At 38.2% G+C, this 19572-nt stretch overlaps 1 protein-coding gene across 3 annotated transcripts; it reads left to right on the top strand.

Annotated features, from left to right (window-relative positions):
- The first annotated feature begins 1975 nt into the window (after positions 1 to 1975).
- Positions 1976 to 19330, top strand: LOC103501533 (dnaJ homolog subfamily C GRV2). 3 transcript variants are annotated; one of them, XM_008465133.3, is made up of 22 exons: positions 1976 to 2913; positions 3339 to 3572; positions 3740 to 3827; positions 3923 to 4131; positions 6717 to 6818; positions 6895 to 6957; positions 7080 to 9230; positions 9517 to 9879; positions 10200 to 10340; positions 11026 to 11418; positions 11520 to 12014; positions 12762 to 12985; positions 13077 to 13421; positions 13748 to 14042; positions 14225 to 14719; positions 15095 to 15440; positions 15528 to 15871; positions 15950 to 16414; positions 16724 to 16848; positions 17486 to 17609; positions 18458 to 18526; positions 18845 to 19330. In XM_008465133.3, exons 1-22 carry the CDS (start codon positions 2497 to 2499, stop codon positions 19007 to 19009), a joined length of 7653 nt encoding a protein of 2550 aa, XP_008463355.2. In that variant the 5' UTR covers positions 1976 to 2496; the 3' UTR covers positions 19010 to 19330. The 3 variants fall into 3 exon arrangements, with proteins under 3 accessions (XP_008463355.2, XP_050937119.1, XP_050937120.1); XM_051081162.1 differs by lacking the exons at positions 1976 to 2913; positions 3339 to 3572; positions 3740 to 3827 and having other exon boundaries at positions 3998 to 4131; positions 6749 to 6818; XM_051081163.1 differs by lacking the exons at positions 1976 to 2913; positions 3339 to 3572; positions 3740 to 3827; positions 3923 to 4131; positions 6717 to 6818 and having other exon boundaries at positions 6895 to 6961.
- Positions 19331 to 19572: the final 242 nt, after the last annotated feature.

Genomic DNA, 19572 nt, shown 5'->3' with positions numbered 1-19572 from the left:
CCATATGAGTTAGTAGGGGAACCTAATGGACCTATAGATCATAGGCTCCAACAATCCGAGATTAATTGGCTAAACCCTTTTAGATCGAGCTAATTAACATTCGTTAACTAACAGGTCATTCCACTAAAGTTTCGTAGTTGCATTCCCCTCACTATAGATATAATTGTGTTCATTTGATATAACAATGATCAATAAGTTAATCCTTCATAGGTTATTCGTAACCTTGGCTGGCTCAAAATACCATTTTACCCCCGAGACTACATCTTGTTCCTTAAAACCACCGATCCACTATTGAATAATTGGTTTAAGGTCCAACCTATAAACTGAATTTCTCTCGGGCCAATAAGAGGGTGGGATCCCTTGTTCAAGACTTGGATTCAACTCTTAATGGAACAACCTATCTACTAAACCTAAAACGGGTATGAGTGAATTTTGTCTTGCACCTTACGTTCCTAACCATCCCTCGATCTTACACCTGAAATTGGAGGCTTATTGGGCCAGCGCCGTTGAGCTACCCTCACATATGCAGTTCTAAGAATAATATCATTTGAACATAAGTTCATAGTTAGCTTAGAATTAAGATTAATTTACCTAGGTCATCATAATCGAAATAGTCAGTTTATATAGTCAAATTATAACTTAAAAGTGACTATTTCATGGTTCTAGTCTTATGTAAATTCTTTACATAGGATTCCCTCACTCTCATGCCTCTACATAAACAATTCAGGATCACATCGTTTGTACTAACTACAGAGCGGGTCGCATTCATAGTGTTCCTGAAATAAGGTGTCCAACCTTATTCATACACTATAGACTGTTTGGGTTATAAACTCGAACTTGAACCACATTTATGTCTGTACATAAAGTTAAGTCTACACTAGATAGCCTCATGATCTTAGTTAATTGGATTCAAGATTATAGTATTCTATTTTCACTAATAAGTCTTCAATAACCACTTTATTGAATAAAATATAGTTTTAACTACAAACTATGAGTTTTAGAACGTAAATTCCAACAACAAATTTCTTTATCATAATTTGAAATGAAAAAAATGCTTTTAGTACAAATCAAACAATTTTTACCTAAAAACACTTTTAAAAGAACAGTTACCAAATACACATGTGTTTTTATTTTAAAGAGATTTTAGAAAAATGTTTAAATTGAAATGCATTTTTTTCTTAAAGCTTTCCAAATAGGCTCTTAATGAAGCAAGGAAAAATGATGTGACCACTTATTCAAACACATGTCCACCACTAGATTATGACGTGTTGTATATATGATCTAGATTACACCTTATAAAAGAATACACTACTTCGATGTGAATAGCTGTAACATATCAAAGGACATGAATCTTCATTCAAAAATTTATCTACACTGATATCGTGATATTTCACATTCATAACCAATATCACACTTGTACATATATGAAATGATACATACTTTAACCCATAAATAACGGTAAGAGAACAAATGACATAACTGTTAGCTTAAACATCTTTCTATTTGTAATTTTTAATAATAATGATATTCATGATACCCATACATGTATGAAAGAATGTTTAAAAGATTAAAATTTAAGAATAATATCTAGGATTTTGGCAAGACAAGATAATGTTTAGCATCTATAAAGTGTTGGATTTTTCATCACACTTTTTTCTTTCTATCCACTTCAATTGATCACCGTTCTTTTAAACCAGACACCTATATTATGTTAAATAAAGTTATATCGAACTAAGAAGCTTATAAAAAAAAATGTCTTTCATATGCTCAATTTTGAACGTTACCCACTTACCCTAAGTCCCTATGGTTGACTTAATAATTTAACATTAGCTATGAAAGTAAAGTCCTTAATCAAAGGGATAGTTTTAATGGCGCTTCGGTCCTTTAATCAACGGCTTAGATTAAACACATCTCACAATCGAATTGATGCCACGTCATTATATGGTCCACTGACAGGTGACGATAACCCCGACCCGAATTTTTGTGCCCAACTGACAGTGGTGTCTCTCAGCGCTGGGGAACAATCGTTTCCGACCTGTTTTCGACTTTTCTTCTCCCTCCTCCCACTCCGACGACGACGGTCAGACTTAATTCATTCTCAAGTAATTTGCTATTTCTTGTCTGATGATAATTCTCGATTGGATTCAATCGAGGGAATCAAATGCCCTTTTCTTATTTGCATGATCATTTCCACGGATTACGCCTTATCAATTCCCTTTTCGCTGTATATTTTGATGATTAGAGTTTATTAGGGTTTAGTTTGTTCAATTTAAAGCTGGAGAATTTGATATATAACCGTAAGAGCTGGGGGCGAATCAGTCTCGGTCTCACAGAAGCCCGTCGGCGGCTGCATCTGTCCAAACCGGCGCGGGACTCTGGTTCTTTCTGCGATCTAACAATGTGCCTCCTACCCATACTCTTGCTTACCTTGCTAATATCGAATCTGTGAACCGGCTTACGTCTGATTCTCGACAACCTCCTGCTCGTCCTCCTTCAATGGAGCAATCTACTGTTCATTCTTCCAATTCTGCGCCTCCTGAAGAGCCTGAATACTTGGCTCGCTATTTGGTCATTAAGCACTCGTGGCGTGGCCGCTACAAGCGGATTCTATGTATTTCGGCTGCTTCGATCATTACGTTAGACCCTTCCACACTGGCGGTGACTAATTCATACGATGTCGCTAGTGACTACGAGGGTGCCTCACCGATTATTGGGCGAGATGATAATTCGAATGAGTTTAACATTAGTGTTCGCACGGATGGGCGTGGGAAGTTCAAGGGGATGAAGTTCTCTTCCAAATACAGAGCGAGTATACTGACGGCGTTGCACAGAATTAGGTGGAATAGATTGGCCCCCGTGGCTGAGTTTCCGGTGCTTCATCTTCGGCGACGAGGCTCGGAGTGGGTTCCCTTTGTAAGTTTCTTTCTTTGCCTACATCCAGAATTGAGTGACGAACTATTTTCTATTTACCGAGTACCTTTAAAATGAAAACAATTGTTTAAACATTGCGATTGTGTCAAGGAACTCTATCTACCCTAATGTACAACTCTTAGGCTGCAACCAATGGTCGAGAGTAACACATACAAGAAACTGAAAGAAAGTTGTGTTTGCCTTGCCTTTAACCCAGGGAAAATTATGTTTTTATCTTTATACTTGTCTCGTCAGAGTTGAAGCATAAAATTAAGAGTCAACAATCAAAAGAGTTGAATCAAAATGGCGAGGCTATTGATTAAGGCACTTTTGTTTTTGACTACTAATGGTTTCACATGTTCAAGTTGATTGGGTGGATTAGGTTCGGTTGCTGAATGGCTTGGCATTATGTCCACTTTCTTTTACAGAAATTAAAAGTTTCTAATGTTGGTGTGGAGCTTATTGACGTGAAATCTGGAGACCTTCGTTGGTGCTTGGATTTTAGAGATATGGGCTCTCCTGCAATTATAATCCTACCTGATGCTTATGGGAAAAAAAGTGCTGAATATGGTGGGTTTGTTCTGTGCCCATTATATGGAAGGAAATCAAAGGCCTTTCAAGCTTCTTCTGGTACTTCAAACAGTGCCATCATCTCAAATTTGGTAAGTTGGAATCTTAGACTGTTGCATATACTCTTAATTTTGACGTCTAGTTGGTTAGCAGTTTGTGCAAATATGAGGTTTGTTCTTCAGGGAGAAATGACCAAAACAATACCTTGAAAGGTTTAACATTTATAAGAATTTCTAATTTTAAGACTATTTTATTGTAGACGAAAACAGCAAAATCCATGGTAGGATTGTCACTTTCAGTGGACAGTTCTCAATCTCTTACAGTGACAGAGTACATAAATCGAAGGGGTAATTCATTAAACTGTTTTCTTTCTTTTATGCACCATTCTTCTAAAAAAAAATTCATTTGTCCTATCTTATTTGAAATTTTTTATTAAATCTAGCAAAAGAGGCTGTTGGAGCTGATGAAACCCCATGTGGTGGTTGGTCTGTTACGAGATTGCGTTCTGCTGCACATGGAACTTTGAATGTTCCAGGATTGAGTTTGGGAGTTGGCCCTAAAGGAGGACTTGGTGAACATGGTGATGCTGTGTCTCGTCAGCTTATTCTTACAAAGGTCTCAATAGTTGAAAGACGCCCAGAAAATTATGAAGTAAGTGGAGAAATATTTAGCTTTTTATTATTTATTTGCCATCAATTTGAACTTCTCACTACGAATTTCTCTTGGTGTTTGATGTAACCACATCTCATGTGTCTGAAGCCCCTCCTTTCCTCTTTATATGAGTAGTGACATAATTGTAACTACAGTATAAATTGTTAGGTGGAGGAAATAGAGGGAGTTGGGGGGTGTAGAGGTTAGACATAACTTTGGCCTGGTATTGGTCCATTGTGGACTTAAGAGAGAGATGACCCTCTCAAAGACTATTATTATGGTTTTCTCTTTGATATTGCAATATAGTTTGAGGTTGTTCTCTTATAATTTGGATGGTATCAAAAGCTCAAACACTGAAGGAAAATGAACCCCGTCCATCTTTCAACTCTCCCTTTGTAGATTTCCTTCAAACACCCCTTAAGATTGCTCACATTCCAAGCCCTTCCATCTGCTCATTTGAAGTCTCTCTCCCTCGATTATGTGTTTAGATACCCCAAAATGGTGCATTCACTTTGAGGCCTCTGCTTCCCTGGGGAGTTCGGTCTCTTCCCTACACCCGAGCGTATTTTGGAAGTCCACCCTCTCCCTGCATTTAGAGCACCTCATGCACTGACCAGATTGTGGTCCCCTTTACATTTCATTGTAATGCCTCTTTAATTTTATTTGTTGCCTCAATGAAATTGTGTTGATTGACAATAATAAAATGTGCTGATATTTAAATTCATTTTCAGTATTGAACATTCTGAATGTGAAGTTATATGAATTGATTGGCATAGCACTTCTGCAATTGTAGTTGTTTAAGTAACTAATTATTTTGTGCACTTGAATTATCAAGTAATAAAATTTATTGAGTTGATATGGCAGTTGTTTAAAAAACCGTCCTACAGAGTTATTAATTAATTACAGTTTTTTTAATATAAGGGATTAGTTAGTTAAACATGATTTAAATGTTGTTGTAGATGTCAACTATATATTAATTAAACAATTCTGATGCTCAGTTGCTCATGTGTACATTCTACAAAATGGACACATACTGATTTCATATTTGCTTCAGTTAGATATGATAATATAATGACTGCAGATATGTAAATCCCAAGTAGCCAATTCTGAGCCATCATATACACCTATTTGTTTCACAAAATCACAAAAACTCACATTCTTCACAAGAAGAATGTGAGAGGCAAGTAATTAAACAAATGTGAAGTCTGAGTGAAGTTTCTGTGAACAGAAATATTAAGGCAACTATTCAGAAAAAAGGTTCTCACTTGATTAGATGGGTTGATGAAGGAAAAGGCAAAGGTTCTCACTTGATGGGAGGTTATTGAAAGATTTGTTTCTTTAGGGGGTTTGGAAATTCAGAATTTTTGGATGCGTAACAAAACCCTTTTAGCCAAATCGTTATGGCGCTTCTCCTCTGAGCCCAATTCTCTGTGGTGCAGGATCGTTGCTAGTAGACATGTTCCCCATCCTTTTGAATGGTTGTCTAATGGAATTAGAGGGTACCCACCAGAATTTGTGGGAAGACATTTTGAAAGAACTCCCTTCTTTTGCTTATCTGGTTTGTTGTGTGGTGGGGAGGGGAGAGATATTTGTTTTTGAGAGGATCATTGGGTGGAGGAGAGACCTCTTTGTGTTATGTTTCCTCAATTGTATCACCCATCGTCTCTTAAAAATCATTTTGTTGTTAATTCTTTAGTTTGGTTCGGGAGCTCTAGTTCCTTTTCTTTTAGGTTGTCGTTCTCTTTCTGATGGGGAAGCTGTAGATGTGGCCACTTTTCTTTCTTTTCTCGAGGGCCACCCCTTTAGGTTGGGGAGGAGGGATGTCAAGTTTTGGAGCCCCAATCCTTTGGACGGGTTCTCGTGTAAGTCGTTCTTTCATTGTTTGGTTGATCCTTCCCCCTTAAATGAGTTGGTTTTCTCAATACTTTGGAGGATAAGGTTCCTAGAAAGGTGAGGATCTTTACTTGGTTGTGCCAACATGCTGGACATGCTTGTCAAGAATATGCCTTTGCTTGTTGGGCCTTTTTGTTGTATTTTTTGTCAGAATGTGAAGGAAGACCAGGATCATATTCTTTGGTGATGTAACTTTGTGAGTGGAGTTTGTTATCCTTTTTCTACGCGTTCAACATGATGAGTGTTCGTCATAGAGATGTCAGTGCTATGATCAAGTAGTTCCTCCTAAATCTGCCTTTTGGGGAGGGGTTGGTTTCTTGGCTTGCTGCTGGGGTGTGTATGGTCTTATGGGTTCTATTGGTTGGGCGGAATAGTAGGGTGTTTAAGGAAGTTGAAAGGGATCATAGGGAGTTTTGGTACCTGACTCCCTTCTTCGCTTTCATGTTTCCCTTTGGTCATTGATTTTGAAGACCTTTTGTAATTATTCTATAGGGGTGATTTCATGTAGTTGGAGTCCTTTCCTGTGATGGGAGTCCCTCCTTTTTCTTTTCTTTTTTTTTTTCCACCTTTGTATTCTTTGATTCTTTCTTAGTCTATATTTTAATTAAAAAAAGGCAACCATTCAGCATGATTGCACATGTATCTTGCTTGTTAGATAAAGTTCTGTAAATCATCAAAAAATTTATGTACAGGCTGTTACAGTTCGTCCTTTATCTGCTGTCAGCTCCCTCGTGCGGTTTGCAGAGGAGCCCCAGATGTTTGCCATTGAATTCAATGACGGATGTCCTGTTCATGTGAGCTTATCTTTTAAATGTTCAGTCTAGATTAATATTATTTATGAACTTTTAATGGACAAGGCATGAATAACAGGTATATGCCAGTACGTCTCGTGATAACTTACTTGCAGCCATTCGGGATGTATTGCAAACAGAAGTAGGTAGATGATGTATTTGCCTTCGATTTGTTTTACTATTTAGCATCCATAAATAGATTTCAATGTAAGTATCATTGGTAACTTAATGTTGTCTATTTTCATATCTGCTGCTTACTTTTAGGGTCAGTACCCAGTACCTGTGTTACCTAGGCTAACAATGCCTGGTCATCGTATTGATCCCCCATGTGGAAGAGTCTACCTACAATTTGGCCAACAGCAATCTGTCATTGATTCGGAAAATGCATCCATGCATTTGAAGCACTTAGCAGCAGCTGCTAAGGATGCTGTGGCTGAAAGTGGTTCAATACCTGGATCAAGAGCTAAACTTTGGCGTAGAATAAGGGAGTTTAATGCATGTATACCTTACAGTGGGGTTCCTTCCAACATTGAAGTACCCGAGGTGACCCTCATGGCCTTGATCACAATGCTTCCAGCTGCACCAAATCTTCCTCCTGAGTCCCCTCCATTGCCACCTCCTTCACCTAAAGCAGCTGCAACTGTAATGGGCTTCATCTCATGTTTACGTCGATTGTTAGCATCAACAAGTGCAGCGTCACATGTGATGTCATTTCCCGCTGCTGTTGGGAGAATAATGGGTTTGCTTAGAAATGGTTCTGAGGGTGTAGCAGCTGAAGCTGCAGGCCTAATTGCAGTGCTTATTGGTGGTGGGCCTGGTGATTCAAATCTGGTAACTGATTCTAAAGGAGAGCGGCATGCTACAATCATTCATACCAAGTCAGTGTTGTTTGCTCATCAAGGTTATGTGGTTATTCTTGTCAACAGACTGAAGCCAATGTCTATTTCTCCTTTGCTTTCGATGGCTGTTGTTGAAGTGCTTGATGCGATGATATGTGAACCACATGGTGAAACAACACAATTTCCTGTTTTTGTTGAATTGTTGCGCCAAGTGGCTGGCCTCAAGCGTCGCTTGTTTGCACTCTTTGGACATCCCGCTGAAAGTGTGAGAGAAACTGTGGCTGTGATAATGCGCACAATTGCAGAAGAAGATGCAATTGCAGCAGAGTCAATGCGTGATGCTGCTTTACGAGATGGTGCTATATTAAGGCATTTATCACATGCATTTTTCCTTCCAGCTGGTGAGAGACGTGAGGTTAGTCGGCAGTTAGTTGCTCTATGGGCAGACTCTTATCAACCAGCTTTGGATTTGTTATCTAGAGTTTTGCCTCCCGGACTTGTTGCATATTTACACACACGATCTGATGGAGTAATGCATGAGGATTCAAATCTGGAAGGATCATATAGTAGACGACAGAGACGCTTACTCCAGAGGAGAGGCCGTACAGGTAGAGTGACAACATCTCAAGATCAAAATTTGCTAAATAGTAATTTTGAGACTGGTGATCCCTCTAAGCAGATAAGTAGTGGTCCAGTTTCAACCATTCAAGCTTCTGTTGCTCATCCTAGTGACAATGTAATTGGTGATGGTACTTCAGCCCAACGTGATCAATCTGGTGTTCCTTCTTCGATTGACGTTCCGAGTACTACCATACATGAGGCGTCAGAACCAAATATTGAGTGTGCTGATGCTAATCAGGAGTCGGGACTTCCTGCTCCTGCTCAGGTTGTTGTGGAGAACACTCCTGTTGGATCTGGCAGGCTACTCTGTAATTGGCCTGAATTTTGGCGAGCTTTTAGCCTTGATCATAATCGTGCTGATTTGATTTGGAATGAGCGCACAAGACAAGAACTACGTGAGACATTGCAAGCTGAGGTTCATAAATTAGATGTTGAAAAGGAACGGTCTGAAGATATTGTACCTGGGGTCACCCCTGTTGGAGAAAGTATGACTAGTCAAGATAGCCTGCCAAAAATTTCTTGGAACTATTCTGAGTTCTTAGTTAGCTATCCTAGTTTGTCTAAAGAAGTTTGTGTAGGTCAATATTATTTACGATTGTTGCTTGAAAGCAACAGTACAGGCAGGGTTCAGGATTTTCCACTCCGGGACCCGGTTGCTTTCTTTAGAGCACTTTATCATCGATTCTTATGTGATGCGGACACAGGACTCACAGTAGATGGTACCATTCCTGATGAATTGGGTGCATCTGATGATTGGTGTGATATGGGAAGACTGGATGGTTTTGGAGGAGGTGGGGGCTCTTCTGTTAGAGAGCTATGTGCAAGGGCTATGTCAATTGTCTATGAACAGCATCATCAAACTATTGGTCCATTTGAAGGCACTGCTCATATAACAGTTCTCTTGGATCGAACAGATGATAGAGCTTTGAGGCATCGTCTTCTTCTTCTTTTGAAGGTGCGCAAATGCTCAAAACCCTTTCCCCTGTCCACCCCCCCTGCCCCCTTGAGTGATATACTTGTTTTCAAAGACCATAAATTATCATGTAGCGGAAAGAAAAAAAAAACTTCACTATCTTAGTTTGTCCAGTTTGTTCAGTTCTTTGCTCCCTTTAACGAAAATTATTGAATTGACTGTTTTGGACCAAAACTAGCACGGAACAATTTTCAGAATGATTAATATTTAATATGGTCTTCTGATTTTACCAAGATATTTTTCTCACTTATATTAACTTTGCATGCAGGCATTAATGAAGGTATTGTCAAATGTAGAGGCATGTGTTTTGGTTGGAGGATGTGTATTAGCTGTTGATCTGCTGACGGTGGTTCATGAAGCCTCGGAGAGAACTGCTATTCCTTTAGAGTCTAATTTGCTTGCCGCTACTGCTTTTATGGAACCTCTCAAAGAGTGGATGTTTATTGACAAAGAGAATGCAAAGGTTGGGCCATTGGAGAAGGACGCCATTAGAAGACTCTGGTCAAAGAAAGCTATTGATTGGACAACACGATGCTGGGCTTCTGGAATGCTTGACTGGAAGAGATTGCGTGATATACGTGAGCTGCGGTGGGCATTAGCTGTTCGAGTTCCTGTTCTTACACCAGCTCAGGTATGAATATTTATTGTGTGCATATATGTTTATTGAAGAGATCATCTGGCTACATTACACATTAATAACCCTTTTGTTGCTCAATCTGTTTTCTGGACCTCCTATGGCCATTTTCCAACCTTCCTGCAAAATACCTTGTGGATGTACACTTGCATTTCTACCTTTTTTTTTTCCTGCCTGGTTATTTTTCCTTTCAAGCAATTTATTGAGTGTGTTGGTACTTCTTGATCATTGTTATATACTCCAACTAAGTATAGAATATATTTTGTAACCTCTATATGTGTCCACTGATATCTTAATATAATGAGTTTGTTGTATAGATTGGCGAGACAGCACTATCCATTTTACATAGTATGGTATCTGCACATTCGGACTTGGATGATGCTGGAGAGATAGTCACGCCAACCCCTAGAGTAAAACGAATCTTGTCCAGTCCAAGGTGCCTTCCACATATCGCTCAGGTGAGATCTGGAACTCTTTTCCTGTCGTTCACAGAGTACTTGAGACGAGGAACCACTTTTTAACTCTTAGCTTGAAGTGATGGTCTGGTTGGATAAATGTGCTGCTTTTTGTATGAGTTTAATGTTGTAACTTAGTGAGAACTAAGAAAGTTGTAGTTGAGGAGTCTTTTTTTTTTTTTTTTTGTAAAATTCATACATCAATGAAATTTGTTTCCTATAAAAAAAATGAAGTAATGTTAATAATTATTTTTGCCCTATCAAAAAATAATATTAATGTAACTTTAATGATAAGTAGTAACTCATAATTTAAATTTTAATGAAAAGAACACTAGGAATTACATCTTAAAAACAAGATTTATAAATTGCAAGTATGCTGAACCTTTTTTTCTTCAATATAAAAAAGTATAATAAAGAAAAAAAAGTATAATTGTTCTGATGTATGGTGATGATATGATGCTGCCTAATTCTATCACATATCACTAGTTTGCATTCAGCGGTTACTTATTAGTTATTAATAATAATTGTTTGATAGGTCGATTTCTATTTATTTTTATTGGCTTACATACATTTTGAAACCTTAAGGTTGAGTGTTTATTTGAGTTCTCTTGTCTTTCTTTATTTTCTTTTTTTGACCTAGCCATAGAGAATGTATTTCAGTGACTATTTTCCTCCTTATGGTGTGTAGGCTATGCTCTCTGGGGAACCAAACATTGTGGAATTTTCAGCTGCTTTATTAAGAGCTATTGTCACCAGAAATCCCAAAGCCATGATTCGTCTTTACAGCACTGGTGCATTCTATTTTGCCCTTGCCTATCCAGGATCTAACCTTCTTTCTATCGCACAACTCTTCTCAGTGACTCATGTCCATCAAGCATTTCATGGTGGAGAAGAGGCTGCAGTTTCCTCTTCTTTGCCTCTTGCCAAGCGTAGTGTTTTGGGTGGACTTCTTCCTGAATCCCTGCTCTATGTATTGGAGCGCAGTGGCCCAGCTGCATTTGCTGCTGCAATGGTTTCTGACTCAGATACTCCCGAGATCATATGGACTCACAAAATGAGAGCAGAAAACCTTATTTGTCAGGTGCTTCCGCTTGCTTTGGGTCTACTTTTGCTTCTATGAATGAATTTTTCTGCTTTACATTCAACAGATGTCAAAACTTTAAACTGCTTCGCTTTTACCAGGTTTTACAGCATCTTGGCGATTTTCCCCAAAAATTGTCACAGCATTGCCATTGTTTATATGAGTATGCCCCTATGCCACCAGTGACTTATCAAGAGTTGAGGGATGAAATGTGGTGCCACCGTTACTATCTGAGGAACTTATGTGATGAGATACGATTTCCCAACTGGCCAATTGTTGAGCATGTTGAATTTCTTCAGTCATTACTTGTTATGTGGCGTGAAGAATTAACACGCAGACCTATGGATCTCTCTGAAGAAGAAGCTTGCAAAATATTGGAAATTTCTCTGGAAGACGTGTCAAAGAATGATAGTAATATGAAACATTCTTCTGAAAATGGTGAAGAAATGTTTGGCATCTCTAGACAAGTTGAGAATATTGATGAAGAAAAGCTTAAACGGCAATATAGAAAACTCGCAATGAAATACCATCCTGACAAAAATCCGGAAGGAAGGGAAAAGTTTCTTGCTGTGCAGAAAGCATATGAGCGTCTACAGGTAGGCCTTTGAAGCATTTTATTCTGATGCATGCCCCAGTTTTTTTCATCAAGCTGATAATATGGCAAATAGCATATTGACAATCAGGGTTTTGAGTCCACTTTCAAAGTATCCTCTAGTATAAGCTAGTGCATTTACCACTTTGTATCTGTACGCCAAAGACTAAACACATTGTTAATGAGAAAATAAAAGATAAGAGGGGAAAACATTAATATTTTGACTAGCATGTTTCATTTTAGCCTGTGGATCCTAATAGACTCAAATCTGTCAAAAGTTTGGTGAGAATCATGAAGAGAGAGGAAAAAATGGCATAACCCTATAGTGTGTACATGTCATGCATAGTATTTTAAAATTCTGGCAAGTCTCCTAAAAAGAAATTAAAACATAAAAAATGAAAAATAAGACGAGGAACGAGAAATTGGAATTGGAACCAGTTCTTCGATCATTTTGTAACCTTATTGATGCTTTAGCGCTTGTGATGCCCAGACTTTATAGTATAAATGTTTTGCTTATTATAATCTTCTTTGCTGAATGTTCTTCGGGAATTCATTTGAAATAAAATCTAGTAACCTTTATGATATATTGACCAATGATGTGTAGAATTTAGTTCATGTATGTACACAATACATTACATGGAAGTAGAATCTTATTTTATTTTGTTACCATCACATGACTGCTGTTGGCTGTATCTGAAAGAGCCAATCGCACATTTTTTTTAATCAAATACTTCTCTGATATCTTTCTTAGGCTACCATGCAAGGGTTGCAAGGTCCACAACCTTGGAGGTTGCTTCTTTTGTTGAAAGGTCAATGTATATTGTACAGACGTTATGGAAATGTACTCGAACCATTCAAATATGCAGGTTATCCAATGCTGCTAAATGCTGTAACAGTGGACAAGGAAGATAACAATTTTCTTGCATCTGATAGAGCACCTCTCCTCGTGGCAGCATCAGAACTTTTGTGGCTCACGTAACTTTCCTATTTCACTATTCTTTTTCACATTGTTATTTTGTTCATGAGATGGATAAAATGAACTAAAGTTTCTTCTTTGATGTGATAGATGTGCATCTTCTTCGTTGAATGGTGAAGAACTAGTGAGGGACAGTGGAATTAAGCTTCTTGCTGTTCTTCTTTCTCGTTGCATGTGTGTGGTGCAACCAACTACTTCTGCAAACGAACCATCTGCTATCATTGTTACCAATGTCATGCGAACCTTTTCTGTTCTAAGCCAGTTTGATAGTGCAAGGGTTGAGATGCTTGAATTTTCTGGACTAGTTGATGACATAGTTCATTGCACTGAACTTGAGCTAATACCAGCAGCTGTTGATGCTGCTCTCCAAACTATTGCCCACGTTTCTGTTTCCTCTGAATTTCAGGATGCCTTGCTAAAAGCTGGGGTCTTATGGTATGTGTTTCTTATTTAATTCACTCTCTTTACCTCTCTGGTTGGTTTTGAGCAGGACTCGGTGTTACGATTGTAATAGGAATTGTATTAGGGTGTTAGAGGGATATTGAGATATAAATGGTAACCAAACTACAAAACCATTCCTCTTAGATTGTTTTGCTGAGTTGTCCATTTATCTTCCAACAAAATGATCACGAGACAAAATTTGTATCAGTCTCTTTCCAGCTCCATTTCTTTTGGTTCAATTAATAGCCAGACTTGAATCCCTGTCATCAGAAATGAAAACTTTCTAATCCTGTTTTTCGACTTTGTTAAATTATTTTTAGGTACCTTTTGCCTTTGTTGCTTCAATATGACGCAACAGCGGAGGATTCTGACACAAAGGAGTCACATGGTGTCGGAGCCAGTGTTCAAATTGCAAAGAATTTGCATGCCTTGCGCGCTTCTCAGGCCCTCTCAAGGCTTAGTGGTATGTGTAGTGATGACAGTCTTACACCCTATAACCAGGCTGCAGCTGATGCTCTCCGTAGATTGTTAACTCCAAAAGTTGCTAGTCTTTTGAAGGATCCAGAACCTAAAGATCTACTGTCCAAAATAAATGCAAACTTGGAATCACCTGAGGTACACACTGGTCTACTACTTTATTTTTCTCTGTTATTCTGTTTTTTTACTCTTAGATATTTGAAGGCAGACTTGTTTGATATTCAACCTAGATCAATATCCCATTTTACCTTCCTGTACAATGAATTTAGTTTCCTTAAATTGGAATTCATGTCTAAGTTTTCTAAACATTAACCTTGTAGATTATTTGGAACTCATCCACACGAGCAGAACTTCTGAAGTTTGTAGATCAGCAGCGCAGTAGCCAGGGCCCTGATGGGTCATATGATTTGAAAGATTCACACGAATTTGTGTATGAGGCATTGTCAAAAGAGCTCTATGTGGGCAATGTTTATCTGAGGGTTTACAATGATCAACCAGATTTTGAGATTAGTTGTCCAGAGGTTTTTGGTGTTGCTTTAGTTGAATTCATAGCGGACCTTGTGCATAATCAGTACTTTGTAGATTCTGCTTCTCAAAATAAACCTGTTATTACTAGTGACAGCTGTAGTTCACAAAATGAACTTAATTCCAGTGTTCAATCTCCCAAGGCTGAGCAACTTAACAATGAGGCTTCTGGATCAATTAGTCAGCTGGGCGAGCCTGTTGACACAATGTCAGCATCAGATGGACAGGGTCCTGAGGAGGAAGAAGCTTTATTGGTCAAGAACCTTCAATTTGGATTGATCTCCTTAAAGGTACGCTGCTGATTAATATTCATCACGTGAAGTTCACTTAATGGGTTTATTTTCCGCTGAGTTTGTGGGTCATATTTTTTTGATGAAATCAACACCTTTCATTCAGAAAAAATGAAAGAATACAAGGGCATACAAAAAAACCAGCCCAATGAAACAACCCCATTAAAAAAAGGGGACCAATTAAGTAAAATATTGCCTATGGAATAGTTATAGAAGATCTTCAAAATTGAAGCCCAATATTTAACCAAAGACCAAATCTCACTATGCCTCCTCTCCCTACCCCGAAAAACCTGATCGTTTCTCTCCTGATGTCTCCTATTTGGTTGGAAGCAATGCAACATATCTGACACTATTGTTCTCCATTATAATTTTCAGAATTTGCTAACACGGTATCCAAATCTGGCTTCCATCTTTTCTACCAAAGACAAGCTATTACCACTGTTTGAATGTTTTTCTGTTGCTGTTCCATCAAAATGCAACATTGCTCAACTTTGTCTCGGTGTGCTGTCACTTTTAACTGCATATGCTCCCTGCTTAGAGGCTATGGTTGCTGATGGATCTGGTCTTCTCCTTTTACTACAAATGCTCCACTCCAATCCTCAATGTCGTGAAGGGGTTCTTCATGTTCTTTATGCATTGGCAAGTACTGCAGAACTCGCCTGGTCAGCTGCCAAGCATGGTGGTGTTGTATATATTCTTGAAATTCTCTTACCTCTGCAGGGTAACTGTAAATTAAATTTTATCTTTTCCCATCTATGGATTATGGAAGGGACAATCCTTAACCTATGTTATTATGTATAATATTCAGATGAAATTCCTCTTCAACAAAGAGCTGCTGCCGCCTCCTTGTTGGGAAAACTCATTGGGCAGCCCATGCATGGCCCTAGAGTTGCTATAACTCTTGCTAGATTTCTTCCAGATGGCCTAGTATCAGTTATCAGGGATGGACCTGGTGAGGCTGTAGTGGCAGCTGTAGACCAAACAACCGAGACACCAGAACTTGTATGGACATCAGCAATGGCAGCCTCATTGTCTGCCCAAATTGCAACTATGGCTTCAGACTTGTACCGTGAGCAGATGAAAGGCCGTGTCATTGATTGGGATGTGCCTGAGCAGGCATCTACGCAACAAGAAATGAGAGATGAGCCTCAGGTATATACCACCACATATCTGCCATTTTACATTGTCTGCCTTCATTGCTGGAAATCTTACCAGCTTATGTTCATGCAGGTTGGAGGAATATATGTTAGATTGTTTCTAAAAGACCCCAAATTCCCTCTAAGAAATCCAAAGAGATTTTTAGAAGGATTGTTGGATCAATATTTGTCATCTATTGCTGCCACACATTATGATACACAAGCTTTTAACCCTGAGCTTCCTCTTCTCCTATCTGCTGCGTTGGTTTCGTTATTGCGAGTGCATCCAGCACTAGCAGATCATGTTGGGTATCTTGGATATGTACCCAAACTTGTTTCTGCCGTGGCTTATGAAGCCAGACGAGAAACTATGTCATCAGGGGAAGCAAACAATGGCAACTATGAGGAGAGAACTCATGAACCTAGTGATGAATCAGAACAGCCTGCACAAACTCCACAGGAACGTGTGCGTCTGAGCTGTTTACGTGTCCTACATCAACTGGCAGCTAGTACTACATGTGCAGAAGCTATGGCAGCAACTAGTGTTGGAACTCCTCAGGTATTTTTACTTATATTATTTGCAATGCCCTGCAAAAAAAGTTTTATGTTCCTTGGCCGGTAGGAAAACACTGTATCCAAGGATGATCAATATTAATTTTACATGGCACTTGTGGGATGTTAGTTTTGATTTAAAAAAGATGTTAGCGTGATTTTCTCACTCTTGGTTCTTGTTGAACCATTAAGGGCTTGCAGTTCTCTGCACATTGGAACGACTTGCTAGTCTCTAAACACCTGAGCCATCAATCATCTTTAATCTGCTTTGGTTTCATCATTGTGTATTATCTGACTAGAACTTATATGGTTCTAGGTTGTTCCTCTTCTAATGAAAGCTATAGGATGGAATGGTGGAAGCATACTTGCACTCGAGACCCTAAAGCGTGTTGTGGTTGCTGGAAATCGAGCCAGGGATGCTCTTGTTGCCCAAGGGCTTAAGTGAGTATCTTATTTAGTATATTAAAATTCATTTCATGTCTCCTAATGTTGTGCCAAAGAGGAAAAACTGTTTGATGGACGTTTGTCACACTTTTTGACTTTTGTACTAGTATTAATAGATTTTCTAAACACCATAAGGCAAGTACATGTATTATAATTTAGGATAAAGGAGTTGCCTTGATTTCTAATTTGGGTCAACAAGTGTGACATAATAATGCTTGATTAGATGCCTTCTGTGTCAAGTAGTTAACCATACTGTTCTATGATGTTCGTGTTTGACCCTGTAATTAGATACCTTTGGTTCTTGTATCTCTGCCTCTGTTTGTTAAGCAGTTTAATGGCAACTTATTTTAGTCACTGTTGACTACAACTATACTTACATACACTGTAGGATCTTTGAGATGCCAACCTCATGGATTGGGCATGATGTTGGCAAATGACTCAAAACCCCTTAATCCATTTTGGATGTTAAATATCCCATGAAATTTTGGAGTGTCAATGATTGCAAGGGTGGTGTTAGTTTGGGCTGATATGAAAAATATATATTGTAAAATTTATATGCTTAAGAAAAGAGATGCAATCGAACTTTGTTTTTCTTAGGCTTTCTGTATTCATTCTGTATTGCATAATGATGAAGGGTTGGGCTTGTCGAAGTACTCCTTGGGCTTCTTGATTGGAGAGCTGGGGGAAGGAATGGACTATGCTCTCAAATGAAATGGAATGAATCTGAAGCCTCTATTGGCAGGGTGCTAGCAATAGAGGTATGTGGTTTTGAATGTTTTTTTGTTGGTTGACTGTTGTAATTATTTTTAGTAGCTTGATTCTGCAGCTATCTTTTTTGGCACAGTGTATGGAATCTGTTAATGATTTTCAAAGTGTAAGATTTTCTTGAAGGACTTCTCAGAATATGAGATTGTTCCGTAAGGAATTACTGTGAAAATAGGATGAAAGACTTAAATTTATTTGAATTGAATTCATTTCAAGGAATTTGAATTGAAATATTTTCTAGTTTTGTTTCTATCTTTGGAATGAATCCTGAAATATAAAGAATTTTAATCCTTTCAAGATGTCTAACGTAGCTCACCTAGCCGAGTTATATTTTGATTAAACAGACTTCTCAATAAATGATTTGGGTTACTTAGTAGAGGTTTTATCGGGAGGACTTTGAGTGAGAAAAGGGATCGAGCTCTTGGAGGAAATGATGGACCCTTGTTGAAGGAAAATATTAGGGGGAGGAGAGAGAATCCAATCAGTTGGATTGTGGAGAGATTTGGTCGGAAAAGGGATATATACATAGGTTGATATATATATCGTTGAAGTTATCTTAGAAGGCTAAGCAAATAGCCATCATCTAAGCTTTCTTCAGATGTTATGCTCAACATTGGCTGGAATTTTTATGCATTCCTTAAACATTGACCATTACACAATAGTAACACCTCTTAAGAAACGGGAGCTTGACAAGTTCCGAACTCTATTTTCACTGAGACGTGAATAATTTTAGCAAATGGCTTACAGGAGGCTTTCTAATTTAGAAATGAGACGTGCATCAGTAAATATTCTTCTAATGCAACGTTACTATCTATATAAATTTTCTTCTCTGCCCATCCAGGTTTTGCATGCATTTGCGACGGAAGGGGCACATTGTTCTAAAGTGCGGGATATCTTAGACTCCTCCGAGGTAATTATTGACGGATAGATTTTGATATTTTTAGAACATTGTTTTCATTTACCTTAAATGTCCCTGAACTTTTGTCACTGTTTTGCCTCCTCTATATACGAAGAAGAGTGATGAAGATATGCATGCAAAATAATCGTGAATTTACAATGTTCTGAAGGGTATTAGGAAAATGGTTGCTTACACACTAGCAAGTTGAAGGACTGCTAATCCTGTGTTTATCAGTGATGTTTGTTATAATATAGCGTTTGGGTCGACAGAAGAATTGTAATTTCGAACTTCATCTATACTTTTAATTTAGTCGTGGATATTGTAATATAGGTTTGGAGTGCTTATAAAGATCAGAAGCATGATCTTTTCTTGCCATCAAACGCCCAATCTGCTGCAGCTGGGGTTGCTGGTCTAATAGAGAATTCATCTTCAAGACTAACTTATGCTCTTGCTGCACCCCCAACTCAAACTTCAAGGCCTTCCAATGGAAAATAGAATCCAGCTGTAGAACAAACAACATATCAAATTACAGCATTCGGCATCATTTTATTGAAGAATCCAAATCTATGCCCTGAGTGCATAAATTCCCTGTAAATTAAGTTGTTTTTGTACAGTTCCCAACATTTTTCTTTCACTCCAATTTAATTTTTCTTTTTTCTTTTTCGTTTTTTTTTTTCAGAGGGAAGGGGTTGTTTAATCATATAGTCTCATTGCGATTTTCATATTGTGTAAAGAAAAAAGAAGTTGTAAATTGAGGTTCGTTTACCTGATTCGAGGTGATTTTGTGTGAATAATATAGCATTTTTCATTTTCTAATGTGCTGATTTCTTTTCTTTATTAAGTGTTGTCATGGGAAGAAGTTCCAAGAAAGTGGTGGAACCTCACTTTTCCTAAATTCGAATCCCTGTGCATTAGTGATAGTTTCCAAATCAAAATTCTTGTGGGGAACCATTTATTAGTGAAATGATTATTCCACTTTTAACATAATATGTCAATATGGAGATGGATAAATCAAAATGGAAGATTGACGAAGCAGCAGCCTGTATGGTCTTCTTTGT

Source organism: Cucumis melo, chromosome 2, assembly GCF_025177605.1.
Source record: "Cucumis melo cultivar AY chromosome 2, USDA_Cmelo_AY_1.0, whole genome shotgun sequence".
In the NCBI taxonomy this organism is placed as follows: Eukaryota; Viridiplantae; Streptophyta; class Magnoliopsida; order Cucurbitales; family Cucurbitaceae; genus Cucumis; species Cucumis melo.
This window is presented reverse-complemented; position numbering and strand designations above follow the sequence as displayed.

Bases quoted from the DNA above. Each gene is read 5' to 3' on its own strand.
- LOC103501533 (XM_008465133.3), top strand. From the start codon at position 2,497: ATGGAGCAATCTACTGTTCATTCTTCCAATTCTGCGCCTCCTGAAGAG. The intron at 6,958-7,079 runs GTAGGTAGATGA...GCTTACTTTTAG, and splicing joins GGGATGTATTGCAAACAGAA to GGTCAGTACCCAGTACCTGT. The intron at 13,422-13,747 runs GTATGTGTTTCT...AATTATTTTTAG, and splicing joins CTAAAAGCTGGGGTCTTATG to GTACCTTTTGCCTTTGTTGC.